General features: G+C 42.0%; 1 protein-coding gene across 3 annotated transcripts in view; it reads right to left on the bottom strand.

Annotated features, from left to right (window-relative positions):
- L3mbtl4 (L3MBTL histone methyl-lysine binding protein 4) overlaps positions 1–26,763 on the bottom strand; it is a 433,665-nt gene that overhangs the window by 11,900 nt on the left and 395,002 nt on the right. For all 3 annotated transcript variants that reach the window (XM_027397798.2, XM_027397800.2, XM_027397799.2), the window contains one exon: positions 1,670–1,843. In XM_027397798.2, coding sequence (XP_027253599.1) covers positions 1,670–1,843 — 174 coding nt within the window. The remainder of the gene's footprint in view (positions 1–1,669; positions 1,844–26,763) is intronic.

The following is a 26,763-nucleotide window of genomic DNA, read 5'->3' as shown; positions in this document are numbered from 1 at the left end:
GCCAATGCTACTCTGATGAACACCTGGCCTAAAAGGATGGCTTTGGACTTGAAATCTTACAGCAAAAGAACAATTCAATGTAGCTGGAGTTTCTTTCCAGCCTGGTCCATCTGCCCATTAGCCCCAAATAATGCCACCACAATTCAGTGGGCCCCATGCCACAACCCCACCTCTTGCAGCTACGTACACAGCCCTGAATGTACACAAAATAGGATTTGGTAACCTAGGTTCTGTTACTGCTTCTTCAGCTACATGGTATCTCTCCCTGGCAGCTCCTCTCTGCCTCTACCCAGTATTCTCCTTGTCTCCTAGCCCCGCCTATCCTTCCTGCCTGGCTACTGGCCAATCAGTGTTTTATTCATCAAACAATTATATATATATGTGAAGTGTAGAGATACTATTGGGATAAAATTTGATTATATAATATATATATATATATATATATATATATATATATATATCCCCATCGAGGGTCATATGAGACTTTCACATTGAGCCATTAGCTAAGGTTTTTCTGTCTCTCTCTCTCTCTCTCTCTCTCTCTCTCTCTCTCTCTCTCTCTCTCTGCACTAACTATTCTGCCTGTTGTACTTAAGGGCAAAGCCCCTCAGAAATAGCAAGGGGACCAATGAAATATCAGGAGAGGAAAATCCCCATGAGGAGTTTGAGATGGGATGACAAGATAGCTGGTTTTGCCGGGGAAAACTGGTTTAGCTAACCTCAGAGACGATATGAGAATTTCCTAATGCAGTTCAGAGACCTGCTTAGTCTCAGTGACTTGTAACACTGAAGATGAAATTCTAAAATGTTTACAGGAGCCATGGGGTGAACTTTCACTTAGGAAAGATACAACAGAATGCAGCAAAAGCCAGCAAGCACATGGGTGCACTTGTCTCTATGATTTTAGAATAAACAGACCCATTCGTGGAGAAAATAGTTTAGAAAAGAAAAGCAGGGTGGGGGTGGGGGGCTCCTTCAATCAGGGAGAAGAGGGAACACACATGCTCTCAGCTTCTCGATGTTGTAAACAGTGTGGGTGTGAACAAGCAGTAAAGAACAACCAGACCCTGTGAAGTCTCAACAGGGGAGTGGGTGTGCAGTAAATAATAAAAACGCAAGATGTGGCTGTAAGAATAGAGGTGTGCGTGCGCATACAGAGGGAACGTGCAACTGAGAGGAGGCCGAGCTGCGACTGTGTGCTGAGCCACTGAAATCAAAATAGCTACTTAACCAAAAGGAAATGTCCTGCACATGTTCTAAACCACCGGTATGAAAATAGGACAAATCTGTAGTCCAGCATGCCACATACATGTGAGAGTATGTCTCAATCTTCCTGAGACGGTGACCCTTTAATACAGTTCCTCATGTTGTGGTGACTCCCAACCATAAAGTTATTTTCCTTGCCACTTTATAACTATAGTCCAAAGAACAAAAATGTTCGCAAGATAAAAGGGACTCTTATGTACGATGTACTTTCCGTTGCTTATGGGCAATCTGCACTTTAAGAAGAGAGATATTTACAAATATTTTGGCGGAGGGAGATACTAAGTATAACATTAGGCAGGAAAATTATCTTGGTAAAATCTAAGGAATTGATACCAGTAATAAATTTGTTCTATTTAGAATTCCACATGGTCACTTTCTGGTTCAAGTTTCCAAAGTTCCTTACCTGGACTGACTGTTCATTTCCTCACGTTGTCCATTGAAATTCAAATCGCGGAGATTTTCTGACTTGGAATGTGAAGAATCTGATTCCAAATGTGTCTGTGTCTGTTCTCTCAGGCGATCCTGAAGTGCTGCCTCCCTCTTCAAGTTCATGTCTGAATACGGGCACCCAAAGGCACTAGTTTGTGTAAAATGGAAAGCACAGATGTGAGTTTATTGTGATAAACCAGGGCGCATTGTCATCAGAGTAGACATACATCTAATATTTGGAAATGAAAGACTTTCTTCTTTCACTAGTGAAAACCCTGACGGTCCCCTCCCACATTGCCTTTTGGGGAAGAAAGTCTCTAGTTCAAGGCCATTCAGCAAAGTATCACAGACACATTCATCCATACATGCTGCATTTGGAATTTGGGGAACCTGAAAACCTAAGGTGTGTCTCCCATGCAGCAGCGAGGATGTCAAACATGACTTCCCTCAGTCGTCCATGAGTGCTGGTTAACTACTTGTTCCATCGATGCTGGGGTAAAAAACCTCTGCCCTCCAGAGAGCATCGGGCTTTCGGTGCTTAACAGCTATGTGTTCAGGAACACTATGGCTGCATTTCTCTGCTCAAGCCTCCTATACTTGTTTGGGAGGGTTGCACTCTTAGGCAGCTGAGGATAGATAAAGCCCAGATGGCCTGGAGCTCTGTTTCTCCATTTCTTCTTCCTTGTCATCACTTGTCACGCTGAATCCTAAACTCAGAACGTTGGCCTTGGTCAAGCAGTCAGCCACAGCACATGCTCTATCTGATCAGGCTCTCTCATACTTTCCTGTTCATGGTCCAGTTTCAAAAAAAAACAAACAAGCAACAACAATAAAAAACCTTCAGACATTTGCTGCTGACAGCTACAAAGTAGCTACCACCAGGGGAAGTGAAGATGCCACAGATCACCTAGATGAACTCTGGGGGAAGGTTCCTGTCTCAGGCACAGAGTTCCCCACAGTGGAGGGAGAGGGAGCAGAGCCAACTCAAGAGTTGCCATGATGAGAAACATGCGCGTGCGTGGGCACAAACACACACACACACACACACACGTTTTAAGACAGACATTCCCCCAGTTTCATATCAAGATCCATTAGACCATGGCTCCTATTACCACCACAGGATTAGAAGAGGCTACTTCTTGAGGATGTGCATCTATGGAGAAACAGTTGGCTTTCCCAGGAATGCACTTCCTCTTTGCTATTATGTCTGCTTATATAATACAAAACAAATTCTCATGAACACATGAAAGTTACATCATGGGCCAAAGCCAACTTCCGTCTACCCATGGTAGAATGAGTTTTCCAGAAGGGTCTGTAAGCATGCTCACTCAAGAAGGACTTTAGTGCAAGCTCTATCTGAAGTTGGTCTCTAGAATTTGGTTGGGGAGAAGCAGTCATGGCTCCGTGTGGCAAGATAGACCTGTGTGAGTATCACGTCTCATGGTTGACCAACAGCCTCTGCTATAGACAGGAAGGCCCTGTCTATGGGTATTGTTAAATGACACAAATTAATGATCTATTAGCCTATTCATCTTTCAGTTATTGATTATAATAATGTACTATACAGAATAATGCAGTGAATACCCTAAATGAGTATTTGCCAGGAGTTAGGCACATAAGAGAATATGAATCTAGCAAAGGCATTAAGACACTCATCCCAATAAACACAATTCATAATAAAATAAGAAGTATATTTGTTGGGTGTGTACAGTAACCCCTCACAGTACCAGGTGTTCCACAATCATTATCATCACTGTGCAACGGGTTCACATAACATAAGCGCCTTTACCATCCTCTGAACTTTCTTAAGAAGTCCTCCAGTTAACAAATGATTAGTCCCAAAGGTGGGCACAGGTGGAAAAATCTCAAAAGGGCATGTTAAGAAACCATGGCATAGATCAGACAGCTTTAGGCATGAATAGGAAATCAGATGGGAAGGGAATTGGGGATGGATCTGGAAGGAGGTGGGGATGGGATAGACTATGGTAAAAGTACATACACTGTGTAAAATTCTCAAAGAACTTTCAAACATCACGGCGTAACTTTTGTGCAGAGACTTTGGAAATGTGGACACAGTGTTACATCTGGGGAACAGCCCAGTAGCTGGGGAAACATGGTGAGTGGCCTGAGATGAAACTCAGTTTGCAGCAGTGTAGAGCTGCCGATGTCTGTTAGGCTGCACCACCAGAGATCTAAGAGTGCTTTCCACCGAGAAAGGCTGGAGTCCTGACACTAACAAGAGAGACTGAGAACTTTTGTTCCACACATGGATGCTACTCAGAACCATTAATGCCCATCTAACACAGACTCCCAATCTGAGGCATTAATGATTGACTATTTTATTTAAGTAATTTTTAGCTTTATTTTTTATTCATTTAGTTAATTTTTAACTTCCTATAGCCACTTTAGGAGACTCTTGCTACCTATTGTGGCCACCCCTATGCCTACATTATTGGTCCAGCATGGAGAGACAGCAAACACAGAACTCTCCTGTCCAGTACTTCCTCGTACTGAAAGGAATTTGTTCTCCTGTATCTCCCTTCATTTATCAGCACATGGCGTCATTCATCAGTTGCCTGTGTGCTGATGGCATGCTCATCCTCTTTCCCCCATGGTCATAAGGAATTCGAGACCACACGGAACCCCTTGAACACAACTAGGATGAAACGGTTTCTGATTCAGCCAGGTGAGGCATGTGAGAACCTTAACCTCAATGACACAGACTGGGAGGTTCAAAGGAATAGATCAGACAACAGAAACATACTTTGCCAAAGACAATGGTGAAGAATTTAAGATACTGACAGAAAACAAAGAGGAAGCACAGAAGAAGCTGGACAATGGAGCTTTTCCAGCTAATTGTCTGCCTCACTTTGAGCTTCGGGGGCAAGATTATGAGCATGCTGGGAGCCTGTGTCCATACTGCAACACTGATAGCAACCGGTGAATGCAGAAGAGATGGCATGCTGGCGGAGGCTGGCCGCCTGCTCTGTTCCTGCCTGTGGGCCTGCCAGGCTCAGAAGAGCCTGTGTGGTTCTGTAGCCTAGTCACATGGAAAAATCAACCCCTTGGAGAGGCGTCAACCACTTAAACTTATCTTCACATCTTTAGATTGAGCTAAATGTCGGGGAAATGTGGCTCTAAAGGGAATAAACCACAGAGAATTTCTGTGCTGGCTAGCTTTATGTCTACTTGACACAAGCTGGAATCATTTGAAAAGAGGGAACCTCAACTGAAAAAAAAGTGTTCCCACCAGATTGGCCTGTGAGCAAGTCTACTGTGCCTGTTCTACATTAGTGATTGGTGTGTGTGTGTGTGTGTGTGTGTGTGTGTGTGTGTGTGTGTGTGTGTAAGCCCCTTTGTAAGGTAGTGCCACCTCTGAGGAGGTGGTCCTGCGGCATACAAAAATCAGGCTGGGCAAATCTTGGGGAACAAGCCAGTGTGCAGTGCTGCACATGGCCCTGCATCAGCTCCTGCTTCCAGGTTCCTGCCCTTTTTGAGTTCCTGCCTCCAGGTTCCTGGCCTGACTTCCCTTGGGTCGGACTCTACTGTAGAACTGTACTGTAGAACTGTAGAACTTTTCTCTCCATGTTGTTTTGGCAATTATGTTTTATCACAGCAAAAGAAACCCTAAGTGGCTTATGTTGAAATTGCTTTGAATTAAAGCTCAGGTACTCAGGGTCTAACAGCAGCGTTTCAGTGATGGAAAAGTGTAATAAGATGCTAGGTCACTGTGGGTGGAGACAGAAAGCAGGATGACGGGCTGAGGAGACGTGCAGGCGGGTGGCAGGTGGTTCTCTGGGAGTGTTGGCTCTTCTGATAGAGCTGACCACAGAGGAATTGCTGTATGCAGGAAAAGGAAGAGACAGCCTAATCTATTAGGCTGCTCCATAGGAGCATTTGAATATTGGGAGTTCCATGTGGCTCACTCAAATTCTTTATAGAAAACTGTCAGTGCCAGACTCTTTAACAGTCAAGCTGATGAATAGCGGATGCTAGCTAAGCAAGCATAAAGCTGAAAGGCAGTTGCTGCAAGGCAGGAAGCTTTTCTTTTGACAGATCCCTTTTGCCCCATGATGAAAGGAAACACCCGCAAACACCATTAGTGACTCACAATGCCAATACTCTGAGATATTAGTGATTACAATAACGTGGTAGGTTTGTGTTGAGAATATGCAAGATTAGTTTTTAGCATCTGAAGGTAAATGGAAATGCAAGCTACTCGCGTTCTCAGAGCAGCTTTCTGAAGGCAGTTCTGCCTCTGGGTTCCAATGAGGTCAGTGTGTGGGAGGAAGCGACTCAGGCAGCCTACGCGGAAACCCTGCATTTGGTGTCTGGCGGGGAGACCCCTCTGCTTCTCTGTCCTTCCTTTCTCATCAGGGATGCCTTATCCCGAGGGCTGCTGAGGTTTCCATGTTCCCAGGACTCCGGTGACAGGAAGCCAGGGGTGATCTGCCAAGCCCCATGCTCAGATTTTACAGGCTGAAGGTCCAGCAGCAGCAGAAAGTTCTGGCACCCTGGAATCTGCTTGCTTTGTTTTGAAGCTCCAGTAGTCTTATAGGATTTGGCCCCCCCAACATCAACAACAGCCTTGGCAATTGTTTCAAAATGTCCAGTCTGTCATGTGACTAGAATCTGGGTGCCCCCACCTGGTGTGGCACACTGTGGTCTAGCTTTCCTTGCAATCTCTTCCTGGGACTCAACCCTTATCTCCTAACCTCAGACCAGGAAGCACAGATTCGTTTCCCATAAGCCATCCTCTCTATCTTTCAGGCGCTTCTAATACAGAATTATGTCCTTTGTCTCCTAATTGAGGCCCGACAAGCAGCCTCTGGCTTCAATGTGCCTGGTGTAGGCTCGGGTGACTGCTCAGATCTCAGGTTCTGAGAAGCAAGAGTAATCACCACACATCACTAGTGTTTGGGCAATCCTTTTTTGTCTTCACTGACTGGTGAATTTGGTTTCTGACTGTGTCACTCTGCTAAAGATAATGAGCCATGCCCGGTAAAGACTTGGAGATAGGAGCCATAACTAAGTTGTTACAACTTACCTAATGGCAGCCTTCCATTTGGAGTGCAGCTATAGCCTCAGCATGGCCAGGAGGGGCTGAGGCACCAGGCTCCTAGGCCAGCCTTCCCCTCCCTTGGCAACCTCTAAGCACCAAGTTCCCGCTCCTTCCCAAATATTTATTTTGCTTTTTATGACAGCACAGACAACAAATGGTGAGCACAGTGCAGCACCCTGAGTGCTGCCTTTCAAAGCATAAGGAACAAACCAGTAGTCAGCACAAGTGTCAAGTCATTGACAACCTCTCCTCTCACCCTTGCAAGTGAAGTGGCCTGAAATGGGCAAGTGGCTCCCGTGTCCCATCCAGCGCGGGGATCCGGCACGCAGCTGGATTGCCGTGATCTGTCCCATCCAGCCCGGGGATCCGGCACGCAGCTGGATTTCATAGAGTTCTGCTCCAAATGCAAGGGACCCACCTCTAGTGGTGTTCATTTCTCTCTCAGAAGGAGACAGTACTGGGAAGTCAGATCCTAGCTGGGAGGTTCCATTCTAAAGTCACTGTGTGGAGGCAACCTCTGTATGAGACTTTTTATAGATTAGAAGAAGGTCATGGCCTGGGTTTTTGCCTCTCCAAACCAAAGGCCCCTGGGAAGCACTGAATGCCTGTATCACACCACAAAAGGGGTCCCTGGGAATCAGCAGCAAAAGGGGATCTGCAATGGGGATGAGAAGGAAGGACATAAATGAAGCCTGAGTTATCCTCTGTCCCGGAGATGAGTCTCGCCTGGGTGGGCTCTTGTTGAGGTTGCTTACAGCTGTGTTGATAATGGAATGAAGTGACCCCCTTCCTCTGATGCTATTTTCTCACTGCTTTTAAATTACAAGTAGAGTTAACCCTTCCCAGGATGCACTGCATTTAATATAAGAAGTCTAATCTTAAATGGTGCTATAAGGATGATTAGCAAACGTCCTTGTCTTCCCTTGAGAATATATTGACTTCTTAGAAACATGGCACCCAAGATAGGATATATATATATATATATAATATATATATATATATATATATATATATTGAAATACAGATCACTGAAACTATGTTATAGCTATACAGCTCTTCATGAAACTTCTAAAAGTTAAGACATGACCTTAATTGCTGCCAATTGTACTATTAGGAAGACTGGGAGTTAGTACAAATAATACGTGTTTGTAGACTAGAAAGCATCATCTCATGATTTTAAATACTAAAAATGTGACATAATTTTATTGTTCTCTCATGTCAAGATAGAAACTCACCTATCTCTCTCTCTCTCACACACACACTATATATATGTATACATATATATATGCACATATATATACACATATATGTATATATGTATGAACATATATTTACAGATTTACATATATAATATCTATCTATTTAGAGTTACAAATTTCAGTTTTATTTAAATTCAGTAGCTTTAAAATAAGTTCCCAAAACAACACAGGCAACTTTCATCCATCACATAGCTGTTACTTCAAACATCAGATAATTTTCTGCACACACAGCAACAAATTATGATCATTCTAAAAGTTTTATATTCATAAGAAATCTAAACATGAGCAGAGCTCAAAGAGTTGAATGAAAAACTCTTGGTTCTTAAAATTTCCTGTGCAGTCCTCCAAGATCTTATAAACTCAGGAAAATGGCTAATGAGGAAGCTAGATGAGAGTTACTAATTAAATCAAGCAGTGTAATGAGCTCAACAGGGTGATAAAATAGCATGGACTAAAGCAGTAGAGAAACTATATTAAAACTACCCACGATTAAACTTTCCACAAGTTACTCTACCTTTCTGCTTTTTATTTTCAGATTTATAAAATGATTGTAGTAGCAGGGGTTTATGTAAAAAATGTGAATCCACCAGAAAGTGTTTGTAATTATAAGTATAAGTCAATCCAGGCAGTGGTGGCCCACACCTTTAGTCCCAGTACTCGGGACATAGAGGCAGGTGGATCTCTGTGAGTTTGAGGCCAGCCTGGTCTACAAAGTGAGTTCCAGGACAGCCAGGGCTGTTAGGCAGAGAAACCCTGTCTCAAAAACCAATTATAATAATAATAATAATAATAATAATAATAATAATAATAATAATAATAATAAAATAAAAAATTAAGAGTTTTCAATTTTAAGATTTTGTTCTAAAGCTAAAGTACTGTAGGATTATCTACCATGTGGTAGAACTGTTTTGGAAGTTCTCAGCATTTTAGGAGACAGACCCTAGCTGGAAGAAGGTCACTGGGAGCATGTCCTAGGAAGCTGTTCCTTACCCCAAATACCTTGTGGCCTCCACCTCCTCTGACAGAACCCGTCTGCAACGTGGTGTATACGCTCTGTCCTTCATTGTGAAGATCTGCATTACTACAAGCCTAGATGTCAGGTCAAAAGCGAAGGAATACAGACTGAAAACTCCAAGACTATGAGCCAGGCAGATCTTTCCTTGTACACAGCTTTGCCAAGTATTTGGTCAGCATGTAGTTACCGGGTTGCTGAGCCCTGTTTTGGCACCTCGTTTGTCTTCAGTTTCCCCAGAAAGAATTCTGACTATACACGAGTCTCCTATGATTCCACCCCACATAGATGAAGAGGGACCCATGGATTGGAACCTAACCCATGTTGACCTCCACCAACAGCTGCTATGTAGAGATGAATTAGTGTCACCAGGAATGGAAGAAATCATTAGCCCCTGTATTAGTGACATTTCTCATTACTTTGACCAGAACACCCAACACAAGTAACTTAAAGGAGAATTATTTTAACTCATGGAGCTAAAGAGTTCAGTCCATCGTGGTTAGCTCCATCGTTTCTGAGTCTTTGGAGCGACACAGATCATGGTGACAGGGAATGTAGTGGAGGAGCAGGATTCTCCTGATGCTATTCTCAGCATTAAGGACATTTACCCCACTCAGGATGGTTTCGTCTAGTTCCATCAATTTGCCTGCAAATTTCAAGATTCCTTTGTTTTTTGTTTCTGCTGAGTAGTACTCCATTGTGTAAATATACCACATTTTCTCCATCCATTCCTCAGTAGAGGGACATCTAGGCTGCTTCCAGGTACTGGCTATTACACATAATGCTGCTATGAACACAGTTGAACAGATGTCCTTGTATGAATGTGCTTCTTTTGAGTATATGTCTAAGAGGTAGACTGCTTTCCATTTTTCCGGAGAAACTGCCATACTGATTTCCAAAGTGACTGTGTGAGTTAGCACTCCCACCAGCAGTGGAGGAATGTTCCTCTTTCTCCACATCCTCTCCAGCATAAACTCTCATTGGTGTTTTTGATTTAGCCATTCTGACAGAAGTAAGATGATATCTCAGAATTGTTTTGATTTGCATTTTCCTGATGGCTAAGGATGTTGAGCAATTTTTTACGTGTCTTTCAGCCATTTTATATTCTTCTATTGAGAATTCTGTTTAGTTCTGTACCCCACTTTTTAATTGAATTATTTGGTGTTTTCATGGGTTGGTGAAGATCTTTTCCCATTCTGTGGGCTGCTGTTTTGTCTTGTTGACTGTGTCCTTTACCTTACAGAAGCTTCTCAGTTTCAGGAGGTCCCATTTATTAATTGTGGATCTCAGTGTCTGTGCTACTGGTGTTATGTTCGGGAAGTGGTCTCCTGTACCAATTCATTCAAGGGACCTCCCACTTTCTCTTCTAAGAGATTCAGTATGACTGGATTTATGTTGAGGACTTTGAGCATTTGGACTTACGTTTTGTGCATGGCGGTAGAGGTAGATACGAATCTATCTGTAATCTTCTACACACCAGCATCCAGCTATGCCAGCACCATTTTTTGAAGATGCTTTCTTTTTTCCATTGTATTGTTTTAGCTTCTTTGTCAAAGATCAGGTGTTCATAGGTGTGTGGGTTAATATCAGGGTCTTCAACTGGATTCCAGTGGTCTATCTGTCTGTTTTTGTGCCAATACCAAGCTGTTTTCATTACTATAGCTCTATAGTAGAGCTTGAAGTCGGGAACGGTGATGCCTTCTGAAGTCCCTTTATTGTACAAGGCTGCTTACTGGGGATGCCTGCTGGACTATAACCCTCTCTGTATTTTCATTTTTCAAGAGGAAGAAGTTACTCCACTAAAGCACTCTGGGAATACTGAAACAGCAAGAGGCTTTTGGGTCACAGTTGTAGGGGAACCTGTAGCCATGCCTGCATAGGGGCTGGCTAAAGGTGTGCCTAACCACACCTTCGAGGGCGTGGTCATGGTGACATAGAGTGAAAGTTGGTCAGATGTCTGGTGTCTGGTTTCAGTTTCACTTTTGGCTTGCTGTACAGACTGCTGCCCGCTGGCTGGCTAGGTCACTCTGTAAGTAAGGCTTTTTCCCTATTAAAATCCCATGTATTTCTTTTTTTTATGGCAATATCTCCATATTTATTCATATTCATCAGTATCACAGAATACAGAAATTAATCATCTCCTTCAGAATTCTTTCTTCTGGGATTGACAGATGACCCAGAACCACAGCTCCTCCTCTTTGGCCTCTTCCTATGCATGTACCTGGACACAGTGCTTGGAAACCTGCTCATTATCATGTCTGTCAGTTTTGACTTTCACGTCCATACCCCCATGTACTTCTTCCTCTCTAACTTATCTTTCACTGATAGCTCCTCATTACCAGCACAGTCCCCAGGGTGCTATTGAATATCCAGAGACAGAACAAAGCCATCAGTTACATAGAATCCTTTGTATTTCTATCTGGCTCTGTATTGGTATTTCCCACAATACAGAGTGGAGTGAGTTTCATTCCTGTTTCTTCCCAAATCGTCTACAGTACATGCTTTGCTAATCTGTAGCATGAAGACTGGACTCCAGATCATGGTGTCCATCGGTGCAGAGAGTCCAGCACAGACTAGATTGCATATGTGCCTCCAATAAATGAAATTTCTTTCCAGCTGTAACTCATCCTCGTAAAATTGCTTCTACCAAGAGGAATTTAGTTTTTACAGTGCATTTGAAAAAGAAAGAGCCATTTTTTCTGTCCTCCCCACTTTTCACTTGTGATGTCTAATCTTGGTTGTCAACTTGACACACTTGAGAGATAATCTCAATGGAAGCATTGCTTCAATCATATCTGCTGGTGCTCATGTCTCTGAGGCATTTTTTTCTGATTGTTAATTGATATAGGAGGGGCCAGCCCACTGCAGATGGTGTCACCCCTGGGCAAATGTTCTTGGGCTGTGTAAGAATTCGGGATGAGCACGAGCCAGGGAAGGTGAAGTCCTCTGTGATCTTTGCGTCAGTTCCTGCCTCCTGGTTCCTTCCTTGAGTCCCTGCTGCAACTTTCTTTAGTGATAGTGTGTGACCTGGAGTTGTGAGACAAAAGCTAATCTTTCCTCCTCTTCTTGCTTTTGGTGGTGGTGCTCCCCACTGCAACAAAATGAAACTAAGTAGCACTATCAGACCCAGGTAGCAATATTTTGCCATTCAATGAAGCCCTCCACCTTACCAAAGCCATTTGCATCTTCATTACCCTCAAAACCAAGGTCTAGTCAATTCAAAAAATGATCTCTGCTCTACAAATCTGAGAGCCTTTCCAACTTTGATGAGTGTGGGTGTCACGGTATTGCTGCTTGAATCTACTGATCTTCTTCAACAGAATAAATGTTCTATAAATCAGAAGCTGTAGCATCTTGTCACTTGGCACCTCAACACACCATCACCTCCCAAACAAACCGTAAACACCCGGATGGGACAGTTCACATAGTCACTCCTATCCCTCAAATAAATGAGAGGCATTGTCCCAACACAGTGCTGAAGAATGAGAGTCTAGTGTCTCAACAGCCCACAATGTGTCCTCTCTCTCCTCCCAGTCTCTTCCTTGATGTCGCCAAACTCAGCCCATGTGTGGTATCTTTATTTGCAGTACCTCTATCTAGCCTTCCTGTCAACCTTCTTAACGCACTGGCCCTTTAATACAGTTCCTCTGTTTTGGTGATGCCCCAACCATAACATTATTTCCGTGGCTGCTTCATAACTGTAACTTTGCTACTCTTATGAATCATAATGTAAATATCTGTGTTTTCTGATAGTCTTAGATGACCCCTGGAGAAAGGGTGAGGGTTGAAATACCCCAGGTTGAGAACTGCTGATCTAGTGATTCTAGAGAACTGCCTCCAAGGTACGATTTCTGTCATTTTAGAAACCATGAACCTTTAACACTTTCTGCCTTGTGTACTGACCCAAATGAAACAACAATGGCTCACCTGCAGAACTGGGGGCTAGCAGTTTCCCCCTCCCCAGGAGAGGGTTTCCTATCACAATTTAGCCCCAATGGGCTCCTGGTGTGATTTTTAGAAATATTCACAAGTTTGAAACCACTAAAGACTATAGTACGAGGCCAGAAAAGGAACTTTCAAGCTGGTGTATACAGAAAGAGAAGGACATTTAGTTCCATTGCTGTTTACTTCTCCTTCATGGTAGCTTGGAGCTTAGTCATTTCTAATATCAAAGAGACAACACTTGATTGCTTTAGGAGATACTCTAATTGAGCTTGTACCAAAATGTATTCTGAGTTCTGTTGTAGATAATATGTTCAGTAAGCCAGATGAAGGAAATTCACCTATAATGAAGGGAGGTGTGTGTGTGTGTGTGTGTGTGTGTGTGTGTGTGTGTGTGTGTGTGTGTGTAGAGGGATGGGAAGGAGACACAGTGTATAGTTACTAGAAACTTGTAAGGTGTAAATTGGTCTTAAGGAATGAGATAGCATTCTAACGACCCACACTAATGGTCTTTGGAGAATTTACACTGCAATCGGCTTAATGTACTGAATAAGCAATTTGTGTAATTTATGCAGGGAGATGATCTGATGGACGGAATCTGTGGGGTTTAAAAATATTCTACCAGAAGCCTATCTACACAGTTAACATTAAGCAGGAAATTAAACAAATGAAGTGATTAGTATGCTACATTATTAATCCAATCAAAACAGTTATTGCAATCATTTTGCATATCTGTCATTACAAAGAACATTTTTGTTATGATATACAAGTGGTTTTCATCCTTCTAATCATAGTATTTTAGTTGAGAAGTGTGATCATGTCAAAGTAAGTCTTTATAGTTCAGTTTGCAAATGGAGCTTTAAATTATACTACCCCTGCTTAAAATACGTTTCATTCCTTTGAAGGACTTTAAGGTGTGTTTCCTCCTTTTGATTTTTTTTTGTTTAAATTTTATCACGAACATGAATATTTAAAGATAAATTATCACCTGGAACAGAAACTATGTTTCTGGAACATCGGTCCAAAAAGTACTTGGTAATTATCTCTCTCAAAAATGCTTCAACCATGATTTTTAAAAATTATCTGTAAATTAAATGTATACATTTTGGCAATGGAGCCTAATGAAGTAATCCCATCTGCTGGAAGATTTTAAATTCAACATGATCAAATTTAGATTAAATTGTTGCTATTAGGTACGAATGAGGGTATTTGCATATTAGAAATTTATATGCCTCACCTGTGGGCTAAATTCATAATTATCTTGGCAAATCTATGTGCTAAGACAAGGAGTGCTGTGGGGTGCCAAAAAGACAAAAGAAAACAACTCATCCTTTACCTGCCTAAGATGAGTGTCCTCAAACACTCACAAACCCAAGAGGGTATTCTGAAGTCCTGCTGGCTGCCCTGTCACCTTCACCATCACCTTTGCCGTTGAGTCCCACGATATCACCAAAAACGTACATTGGGCTCTCCACTTTAGAGCTCACATATCTGATAGGTTCACTATAACCAACAAACAAAACATACAATCCCATTCATTGGTTCTCTCCTTGCTTCCCAGGTTTTTATGATCTTTTAAATTTTTTAATTCTTTTTAAAATTTCATTATTATTATTATTATTATTTTATTTCTTTTTGGTTTGTCAAGACAGTGTTTCTCTGTGGCTTTGGAGGCTGTCTTGGAACTAGCTCTTGTAGACCAGGCTGGTCTCAAACTCACGGAGATCCACCTACTCTGCCTCCCGAGTAATGGGATTAAAAGGTGTGCTCTACCAACGCCTGGCAAAATTCTATCATTTTTAAATGGCAGAAAGCCTGACAAATGGGACAGCATGGGTAAACTCTAACAGTATGCTAAGAACAACAATATAATTGCGGAAGGACAGAAACTTCATGAGTCCTCTCCTGTGTGGTGTGAGCAGAATGCTGAGCGGTGATTGGCAGGAACAGGTGGAAGAAGAAATGGAAGGCTGTTTCTCAATAGGATAAATCCCCAAGTATGCAAGAGAGTGAATTCTATCTGTCTGTCTAGCATGCCCCTAGTAAACAGCATTATGCTGTTTGCTTGACATTTTCCTACAAAGGAAAAGCACATTTGAAAGTTTAATGTGTAGAGGCAAATACCATTGAAAAAATCTGATTGTTGGTTACATTATTTCTAAATTACTTAACATGCCAAAAGGCAAATGTGTCCTGAAATCTAATATGTGTAAAGCAATATTGTCCTCATTAGCAATAAGAGGCTAATTAGGAATTAGGATCCTTTCATTAAATCTTGAAGGTAGATATTTAACAATAGCCTTAAGAAAAAAGATATACTTTGTGATATGACAGAGTTGGCTTATCAATGTAAATTATCATGAGGATAAATACCTATCTTAAGAGAATGCTATCATTATTACTTTTTCTACTATAAACTATTCTAAAATATTATCTAAATAAATGATTTGTTATTGATAACACACAATTGTGTTTTATAAAAGACTGTGGATTTATCCTAAAGTATGTATTTGCATGTTTTATTTCTATTACATTTAGCTTGTCAAATGATTCTTAAAATTAAAGGAAATGATATTAAAATAAAACTGTATTCATCTAATATTAAAGAGGTTACCTTCTCACAGTATAGCCATACACTACAACCTGTTTGAAGTTCTTTCTAAATTAACTTATCCCCCATAATTTTCACAATATCCCCATGAAGGACATCTCTCCCCTTTCCCTTTTATTGAAAATAGAACTTTTTCTCACATAATATAGCCTGATTACAGTTTCTCTGCCCTCTGTTCTTTCCAGTTCCTCCCCACCTCCTCTCCCACCTAGATCCATTCCCTTTCTGTCTCTCATTAGAAAAAAAAAAGTACAATAGCAAAAGAAAGCAAACAGCCTTGTAAAGGATACTATAATCCAATAAAATGTAATAAGATAAAACATAAACTAACACTCTGGAATTGGACAAAACAGATGAACAGAAGAGCCCAAGAAAGACACAAGAAACAGAGAGCCACTCATTTACACACTCAGGAATCCCATAAAGACAAGAAACTGGAAGCCATAATACAGGCTTATCTCAGTTGTGTAATAATTTTCTTGCATTCTCAACACCCAGAACCCCAGGAAAGAAGAAAGGGAGGGAGAAAAAAATGACATTGGCATGGTGGGTGACACCCGTAATGCCAGCACTTGGGGGTGCTGAGGCAGGGTGATGTCTGTCAGTTTAAGGCTAACCTGAGCTACATAGTGAGTTTCAGGCAAGCCTGGGCTACAGGATGATATTATGTCACAAAAAAGAAAGAAAAAGAAACAAAAAGGGGATCCGTCTTTATTGTATATTTGGCAGATGCCAAGAGTGAAGCACAGATGAGTTAGGTCAATTAAGGTCACATGGTTGGGGAATTATACACATAGGATATAAGTGCTATCAGCTTGATTTCAGGGACTGGGTTTTAAGAAACATATCAAAATATTTCTTGGGAAAGACATTGTAGGGAGACACGGTAACCACGCCTCCTAAGGGCTGGCTACAGGTGTGCCTGACCACGCCTGTTAATGCATGGTCAAGGTGAGGTCAGAATGACGTGCCATGGGCTCTTAAGCGACCATGGGCACATGGTCGCTTCTTCTGTTGCCCCTTCTCTCTGACCTCGCTGCTCTGGCTTGCGTTTGGCTGGTATTTATCTGAATAACGGTATCTTGAATCTACAAGCATTCTCCTCCACTTGGCGCCCAATGAAATCCATGACAAAAAGCACATATTTTGGCAGACCTCAATCAAAGACAAGCAACCTCACTTATGGGTACAAATTAATGATAAAATTATTAACAGCTTAGTGGACACAGGTGCAGACGTCACTATTATAACCCACAAATCCTGGCCGAAGGAATGGCCACTCAGGGAAGGGAATGTACAATTTTTGGGTATTGGAACACTATCTAGAGTACAACAGAGCATCCACTCGGTGGTCTATATTGGACCAAAAGGATAGAAATGGAGACTAAAACCTTACCTGGCAAATATAGTTATAAACCTCTGGGGTCGTAATCTCTTACAGCAATGGAAAACGCAAATTAACATCCCTCCAGTATCAGATACAAATTATGTACTATCTTTGGATAGTAGAAAAGATAGTGTAAGATGCTATGGAAAAGGGTTACCAACCATCCAGGCTGTACAGAAACTAAATACAAATGATAGATCTTCAGAGGAACCAAAAGCCCTGCCATTAAAATGGCTTACCTCTGAGAAGCTACTGGCTCTAGAAAAGTTAGTACAGGAACAGCTAGAGGCTGGACACACAGAGGAGTCTACCAGCCCTTGGAATTGTCCTATATTTGTTATCAAAAAGAAGTCAGGTAACTGGAGAAGGCTGACAGACTTGAGAGCCATAAACAAGGTAATTCAACCTATGGGCTCTTTACAGCCTGGAATGCCATTGCCTTCCTTAATACCTAAAGGATGGCTGATTATAGTTATTGACCTGAAAGACTGTTTTTTCACTATACTATTACAAGAAAGTGATAGAGAGAAATTTGATTTTACTGTACCAACTCTTAATAACTCACAGCCAGTTCGATGTATCAATGGAAGGTTTTACCTCAGGGGATGCTAAATAGTCCTACTTTATGTCAACACTTTGTACAAAAACCTTTGGAAATAATTCATAAAAAATTTCCACAATACCTCGTTTATCATTATATGAATGATATTTTTTATCAGATTCCAATAAGGAAATTTTGGAACATATGTTTGACATGGTGAAGGAAGTTCTACCTAGTGGGGATTACAGATTGCCCTGAAAAAGATACAAAGAGGAGATTCTATTAACTATTTAGGTTATAAGATAGATTGATAAAAAATCAGGCCACAGAAGGTGCAAATTAGAAGGGATCGTTATCAAACTCTTAATAGTCTTCAGAAGCTGCTAGGAGAAATTTCTCAATTACAGACGATTATTGGGGTAGAAGGTCATGACTTAAAACACTTAAAAATGGCTCTTAAAGGTGATAAGGACCTAAAGAGTCCACAAATATTATCTGCCAAGGCAGAAAAAGAACTACAATGGGTAGAGAATAGAATATTGTATGCGCATGTAGATCAGATAAACCTTGATTTAGACTGTATTCTGGTTATCTTGCCATCCAGAGAATATCCTTCTGGAATTCTGAAGCAGAGGGAAGACACTATATTAGAGTGGATATTTCTGCCACATAAACAGAATAAAAAGTTAAAGACATATATAATATGAAAAGATTTCTGATTTGATTTTAAAGGGCAAATTAAGACTTCGTCAACTGACTGGAAATGATCCAGCAAAAATTATAGTACCTTTATCTAATGAAGAAATTTTCTCCTTACAGAAGGATAATCAATATTGGCAAATAGCTCCTACTGACTTTTTGGGAACAATTAGCAACAACTATCCCAAAACCGACAGAATTAAATTCATAAAAAATACAGTCTAGATTCTTCCATGTATTGTAAGACAGACTCCCATTTCTGGAGTTCTTACCTTCTACATTGATGCCAACAAATCAGGTAAGGCAGTTTATAAAGCAGGTGAGGTAAGTAAAGTAGTTCAAAGTCCATATACATCTGTACAGAAGGCAGAATTATATGCAATTCTCATGGTGCTTATGGATTTTACAGAACCTCTTAACATAGTTCCTGATTCCCAATATGCAGAGAGAGTCGTGTTACACATTGAGACTGCAGAATTTGTTCCTGATACTACAGAATTAATTTCTCTGTTTTTACAATTACAGGAAACAATAAGAAACAGAAGTAATCTTATGTATATTACACATATCAGATCCCATATGGGTCTGCCAGGCCCACTAGCCCAAGGCAATGACAAGATTGATTGTTTATTAATAGGTAGTGTGCTAGAAGTCTCAGAATTTCATAAAAAAACATCATGTAAATAGCAAAGGTTTAAAAAAGGACTTCTCCATCATTTGGCAACAAGCCAAGGAGATAGTGAGAAACTGTCCTACTTGTTCTTTTTATAACCAAACTCCACTGCCAGCAGGCTGTAATCCTAAAGTCATTCGGAGGAATGAGATCTGGCAGATGGATGCCTAGAGAATTTGGAAATTTGAAATATGTGCATCATACTATTGACACATTCTCAGGTTTCCAATGGGCTACTGCTCTCAACTCTGAAAAAGCTGATTCTGTTCTTACACACCTGCTAGAGGTGATGGCAGTTATGGGTATACCTGCACAGATAAAAACTGACAATGCTCCAGCATATGTCTCCACAAAAAAGGAACAGTTCTTCAAATATTATAACATAAAGCATGTCACCGGTATACCACACAATCATACAGGACAAGCAGTTGTTGAAAGATCTAACAGGATGCTTAAGGAGATGCTCCATAGACAAGCTGGTAAGTCAAAACCTCCCAAACATAGGTTACATAATGCTTTATTGACACTAAGCTTTCTTAATGCCAATGACAAAGGACAAACAGCTACAGAAATACACTGGTCTATGGAAAAAAACTGCTAAACTGAATCAACCAGTATACTTCAAAGATGTACTAACCTCGGTATGGAAGCCTGGGCATGTGTTATGTTGGGGTAGGGGTTTTGCATTTGTTTCCACGGGAGAAGAAAAACTTTGGATACCATCAAACTTGATCAAGATTTGAGTTGAAAAAGACAAACCTCTCGACAATGACAATTGACAGGTATTTACTGAGGTATATCTCATAAACTAAATAGAATCCTACCAAAGGAAAGGGAAGTGCTTTGTTTCTATCTTCACAGGAAAACTCATCTCCAGAAGTCCAAGAACACTACATGGATAGATGCTTAAAAAGAGAAGGTAACTATAACTATCAAACAAAAGGAATGTGCCATACAGTAAAATTTATAGCTATCTCTCAAATAACTCTATTTCTCTTCATTTCCTAGTACCTCTTCAAGTAAATCAATGCTGGATTTAGAGTTGGATTTGGCTTTCCTCCCCTAAAATCCAAGCACATTGGTTAACTAAACTTTACTGTTTCTGTATTATATCAAGAAGCCAATTGATGTAATACAGAATGAGAGAGGAATTTGGGGACTGTCTTTGTCTTTCTTGGCTCTTTCCTTCAAGGTGTACACCATCTCATAATCATTATTTTTCCACGATTGCCGTTTCCAGCATACATACATATACAAGCAAACATTTCTCTGCTAACACTTATGTTTGAGTCCCACACAGCCAATGAAGACCTGCCTGACAGCAATCTCTGAATGCTCCAGAAATAAATTGGGCCATACTTTCTAGACTGCACTGGATCCAATTTACTCAATTTCACCTGACACTCTGACCACAGCTTCAAGTACTGACTTTATTCAAGTTGAGGATTTCAACCCAGATCTTCAATCAAGCAAATCCCATCTAACATGGACTGGAGATAACCCATTAGAGACTTTCACTATACTAACATTTTTTCCCCACAGGACCCCACAAGGCTACCATCGTCCCATTTCAGCAGGAAGTAACTTGGAGGATGCTACGCCCCTGTTCCCCATTATTGTCTATTAGGATAGTGTAAGCCTAGTTAGGAATGACCTCCCTATTGTTTAGGGTTGGGGTTGGAAGGAGGCATTCAGGCTTGGACATCTCTTTCAGATAACTTTAGGGTTTAGCTGAAATAGACACAGTTAGGATGCACAATAACAGATTCTTATATCTTCTTGTATTTTACCTTTAATTGTTAATTTTGGATATTTTACCCTATTAAGTTTTAATCCTCTTTTAGACTAAAAGGGGAATTGTAGGGAGACACCGTAATCACGCCTCCTAAGGGCTGGCTACAGGCGTGGTCATGGTGTGGTCAGAATGACGAGCCATAGGCTCTTAAGCGTCCACGGGCACATGGAACGTTCTCTTCTGTTGCTGCTGCCCCTTCTCCCTGGCCTCGCTGCTCTGGCTTGCATTTGGCTAGTATTTATCTGAATAAAGGTATCTTGAATCTACAAGCTTTTTCCTTCAAGACTGTTTCCAAAAACACGAGAAAATAAAAGTAAAGAAACACCTGGTAGAGCTTATTCCACTTAGTAGGTGCCTTGTTGACTGGAAAGTGATACGTTGATTTATTCTCAGATGTCTTGGGCACTGTTAGAATGAGTAGGGTCATTAGGATACTCTTAGGGAATATCAAGTGTTTCATGTGTTAAATCTTTCATTCTCAAATGTGGCGACGACTCAAGAATAGAACATGTGGCAGAGAGGGGATTCTCTAGAAACAGACTTGCTCTGTGTACGGAGTGCAACACAATGTGAAGAACTGGCCATCTGAATAATCTTTTTATTGGGAAGAGCCATAATTTATAAACCATAAGAAAGAAAGAGATCAAAAAAGCCTCGACTTTCTGCCAGAAAAAAATGATTTCAAAACCCCCTGATGGCATGTTTTAAAATGAGAACTTATACAGCTCATACATACATATCCAACTGAAGTTGCAACTGCAGCAGCCAAATGCAACCATTTACCCAGCCTAACACTAAACACGTGCTCTATTTTAGTTGAGTCAGTAGACAGTAAGGCTTTCAATCACATGTATTGCAGAATGACACCATGTCCATAGCACTGGGTTAGGTATGGGGTAATACAGTATGACAAAAACCCAACACTTTTTAGGTCTCTGACTTCAACAGTGAAATAACAAGTGAATTAAAAATGCAAACCATTTGACATGTGGTACCCCTCCCTCACCTACAATCCCGGGACTTCAGAAGACTGAGGTAATGTCTCACAAGATTACAAATAAATTTTAAAAATAGTACTGAGTGAAGCAAGGAGTTTATTGTGGTTCATTATTAATTATACATTATACACGCAAGAGTCATACGAAAACATGTAGCAAACATTTAATATGCCCATCAAGTTCTGTATGTAGATACCAATCTATGCATTGTTTAATTTAATAAAGAAAACCTGGGTGGGAAACAATGCACATGGAATTGTTTTTGTGGCAGCTGCTGCTGTTGCTGCTGTGTCTTACTTCTAAGCCAAGAAAGGCACAAGTCCGGTTTCCCTGAAATAGAACCGGACTTGGTAACGTACAGGAGAGAGGGAAGAATCTGGAAGTGGTTCTCCAATGTGCCAATGAGCCAAAAGCAAAGGCTGAGGTGAGAGGCTAGATGTCCAGCTGATGTCTAACAGAGTATGGGGTCTTGAGTTGGGAAAATGACGACATTCTGAAAGCCCGTCCCCGAAGCCCCAGCTGTGAGAAGCCCTGGAAAAGGGACAGCAGGACACAGATGGATGGCAGCAAAGTCTGGCCAGAAAGAGAAGGAAAAGTTGGTGTTGACACACATTCTGGAAAAAAAAAAAAACAACCACTGGCACATGGGAGTTTACTAACTCTGGGGGTTCTTAAAGAAAACAATGACACAGAAACCCACTGAGTGTAAGGATGAAGGTGGGTAAAGAAGAACGGCTATCCTGGGCTAAGAACATGCATGGCTTCTAACATGTTAAAAGATGGAGAAGACAGGATAACTGGACTCACTCTATGAGGGCGGGGGCAGAGATAAGGAAGTGTGGCCCAATGAAGACTGTTGGGGCCGCCAGCAGACACCTACAGTTAAAACACGGGTACTCGCTTCATGTTTCAATTATCACAGACTGGTAGCTGCTCTCACTTCATGGACACAATAATCATAGCCCAGATCTTCAAAAGGCTTAGGTTAAACCTCTTTAACTCTGTCCTGGTGACAGATTCTGTTGAGCAACAGGATTAATTACTGAGCTGCCTCAAGGATGGCAGACATTCCACATGGCAGGGCATGAGGTGTGAGAGGGCACCCTCCACCTGTGGACTCACAATCTCTGGGATCCTGTTCTCTTTTGGTGGGAGTAGATAGATGCTCAGAACAGGAATAGCGCTCGTTGTTGTCTCTGTCCTAGTTACTCCTCTGTTGCTGTGAGGAGATGCCAAGCCCAGGGCAACTTAGATAAGGAAATGTTTACTAGGGTCCTGCCCCTCACAGTTTCACAGGGTGAATCCATGAACATCGTGGTGGCAGGACTATGGCAGCAGGCAGGCAGGCATGGTGCTGGACCAGTAGAGGAGAGGTGACATGCGGGGACAACAACCACCACAGAGAGCTAACTGGGACTGGTGCAGGCTTTTGAAGCCTCAAAGACCTCCTCCAACAAGGCCACACCTCCTAATCCTCCCCAAACAGTTGTACCAAATAAGGACTAAAGATTATATGAGCCTATGGGAGCCACTCTCTTTTGAACCACCACATGAAGGTGGGGTTTAAATGAGTCCACCAGACCCAAGATAAATGATAGTTAGGTATTTCTTAGGGAAGCGCGCACACAGATAAGAGTCAATAACCATCTCAGTCTTCCTGCTCCTGAAGATGCAGTCTCTGCTCTTCCGATGCTCTCATCACAACCCAAGAGAGCCAGCCAGCCCCTCCTCTTCCTTATAAGGCATCACGTCTGCACACCTGAGGCCATACCCATAGGGTATGTTCACTGGCATAGCAAGATGCCTCTACAACCACAGTCTTTAACTGCAGTCCATTGTGTGGATTCTTACTTGATGTAAGGACATTGCTTCAGTGTTAACTAGCTCCGTGAAGTGATTTAAAAACACCCTGGTGTGCCTGGTTGTAAACTCAAGGAGAAAAGCTGGACTTGGACTTGTCACTTAGGAAAAATCATTGTAAAGGTTTTCTTTCTTGTTTCATTTTGTCACTAACCAGCTGTGGTGGATTGAATCAGGACAGCCCCCACTGACTTGTGTTTGAACACTTGATCCCCAGGTTGTGATACTATTTGGGAGGTATGCCCTTATTGAAGAAGGTGTGTCACTGGAGGTGGGCTTTGGGGTTTTGAAAGCCCTAACCATTTCCAGTTTGCTCCCTCTCTTTCTGCCTCCTCCTTGAAGGTCAGGATATGGGTTCTCAGCCACTGCCCCAGCACGGTGCCCACCTGCATGCTGGCATACTCCATAACGTGATGGTCATGGACTCACCTGCTGAAACTGGAACCCCCAATAAACTGTATCTTCTATAAGTCACCTTGGTCTTGGTGTCTTATCGAAATCAAACAGTGACTCAGACATCTTCTGTTACAACATTAGTACAAAACCAGCTGCAGCTGGGCAAGGGTGGTGCATGCCTTTAATCCCAGGACTTAGGAGGCAGAGGCGGGTGGATCTCTGTGAGTTCGAGACCAGCCTGGTCTACAAGAACTAGTTCCAGGACAGGTTCCAAAGCAACAGAGAAACCCTGTCTCGAAAAACAAACAAACGACAACCAGATTCATTGGGTGTTCTCCAGCTATGGGCTTTGTTGGTAAATTAGTCTGGACAAGCTGGCTGTTGAAGCTCCCTTTGTATGTTAGCATCGCTGTCTCAGAAAACAGTAACAGGCCTGCAGGAGTTCATGCCACACACATCCCTACATTGCTAGCGTGGATTTCACAGAGTGAGATCTCACAGGCACGGTCTCTGGCTGACAGTTCATCCCTGGCGACAAGTCACAGGGCACAGGGTGTAGGATGCCTGGGTTTCTCTAAGAGCTCCCCTCCTCCCCCGACCCTTCTGCTTTTTCATTGTATTTAGTCCTTCAAGAAACGTGAGTCCTGATAAGCAGATCACACAGGCTCCACTGGGATAAACGGTTAATATCCTTGTAGTCACTTCCTGGTCACTCTGATGCAACACTTGATTCATGGCAAGGGCTTAGCCAGACCCCACCCTGTGGGTGGGAGCAGGTGCCTTCTCATTAATGTAGAAGGCAATCTAAGATTTCTCTTTGCTTGATTAAACCACAATTTACTCATTAAACCTACATCAGCTTGATAGTAAATCTCTACAGAAAGTGTTATCTATGGGCTTTCATTTCCACTCAGTATTTTCTACTCACAGACCTGAAAAATTCACTCATCTTCAAAGTTGGGAACTTTGCTACCTTTGGACCAACCCAACATTTTACTTCTTCATTTTATCTTGCAAATTATATAATGAAATTTATATTTAAAGTAAATCATGCCATCTAAAATTTAAATTACATGTCTAGATTGTTAGAAGGGAGGCCAGACCCTACTTGTTGCAAACCACCAATGTTTTTCCTCTATTCCTTTCCAATTTTATCATTTCCAGCATGTGTGGATATATTATTCAAGTGTGTCTGTAATGGATGCAGACATTGCCACCACCACTGACCAGGTTTGAATTTCTCATTTCTGAGACTGTCAACTCCAAATACTTTAGTCTCAGTGACTTTCCTGTGATTGACAGTAGCTTTCCACGTCCCCTGCCCTCTTGAGAGCTTGAGCAGGCTCCAAGCTCCCTTCTAAATAAACTAATCACTATCATTCAAGAGATTTTCTAGAGTCAAATCTTTATGGAACTCTATTGGATGCTATGAATCTCTTGGTTTAACAAATTTATTCATGAAAACACAGAATGTACCTGAGTGAAATCCAGAAAACACAGACACAGCCCTTACCAGCTACAGTTGCTGGTTTAGTCTCCTAAAAAGATGAGAGATTTTTGTTGTTTCTTCATGCTTTGTGTGGTGTGTGGTATAGTATGTATATGCACCTGTCTGTCCGTAAGTACCTGTGGAACATATGTGTATGTGTGTGCATGCACATACATGGGACAGAGAGGAATGGCTGCAGATATCAATGCGGAGGCATCACTATTCTGTCTATGCAAGCTCTCCCAAAGAACAGTAAACACCAGGAGTAAGAAGGTGAAGAGGGAAGGGCTGGGAAGGCGGGTTTCCAGTCCAAAGTCCGTGATGTTCCTGTCAGCCTTGTTAGCATCAAGCCCTTCTTCTCTTTCGTCCTTCTGTGGCTCTGATCATCCTTCCTTCTATAATTCAGCAATGAACAGGAGTCAGGACTGTGTGTCAGTGTGTCTGAGAAGCAAGCAGGGCAGGGGAGAGGAGGATGCAAAAGAGAGAATTTGCCACGGGGTGGGGCAGGGCAGGGGAGGGAGCTGGAGTGGTTAAATCATAAAGGAGAGAAATAATGCTGAAGAAAGTGCTCCAAGTTGACCGTGCTGGCATTTGCCAAGCTGTGAATTCATTCAAAACCATTGAATTGTGCGCTTTAAGTGCATGAATTATGTGAATTACATAGCAGTAAATCGTGTGTTAATAAAAGTGAACTAGGGCTTCACAAAACAAGCAATGCCACTTTAAAACGTGCTAGTCCATAGGCCAGCCTTATACGTGGCAGTGCTGTTTTGCTAAAAGCTCTGTTTCAGCACTCCATACTACGTAGCTACTGAAAGTCTAAAGCAGGAGGTCTCTCACTGCCACTGGGGTGGAGAGTCCACAAGAGGAAGCTGGAACTGGGGAAAGGAGACAAGAAAGTGACAGTCCCAAGGGTCCTCTGATTAGTTTCTTCACAGTCTGAGTGAGGAAGCAACTGCTCATTTTATTTTATTTTTTTATTAGTTCAAATTTGGAACAATCTTGCTTCACATGTCAATCCCTTCTCCCTCTCCCTCCCCTCCCCCCAACTCCCCACCTGCCCTCCACCCCACCCTCCCTCCACTCCCCAGGCAGGGTAGGGCCCTCGATGGGGGCTCTCCAAAGTCCACCACATTATCCTGGGCTGGGCCTAGGCCCTTCCCCATGTGTCCAGGGCCAGAGAGCATCCCTTCACATGGGATGGGCTCTCAAAATCCTTTCTTAAACAGGGATAAATACTGATCCACTACCAGGGGCCCCATAGAATGTGGAGGCCTCCTCATTGACATCCATGTTCAGGGGTCTGGATCAGTCCTGTATTAGCCTTCCAGACAGCAGTGTGGG

This window comes from Cricetulus griseus, chromosome 2 (genome assembly GCF_003668045.3).
Source record: "Cricetulus griseus strain 17A/GY chromosome 2, alternate assembly CriGri-PICRH-1.0, whole genome shotgun sequence".
Taxonomy (NCBI): Eukaryota; Metazoa; Chordata; class Mammalia; order Rodentia; family Cricetidae; genus Cricetulus; species Cricetulus griseus.
Note: the sequence above shows the minus strand (reverse complement) of the source record. Positions and strands in the feature narration are given on the sequence as shown.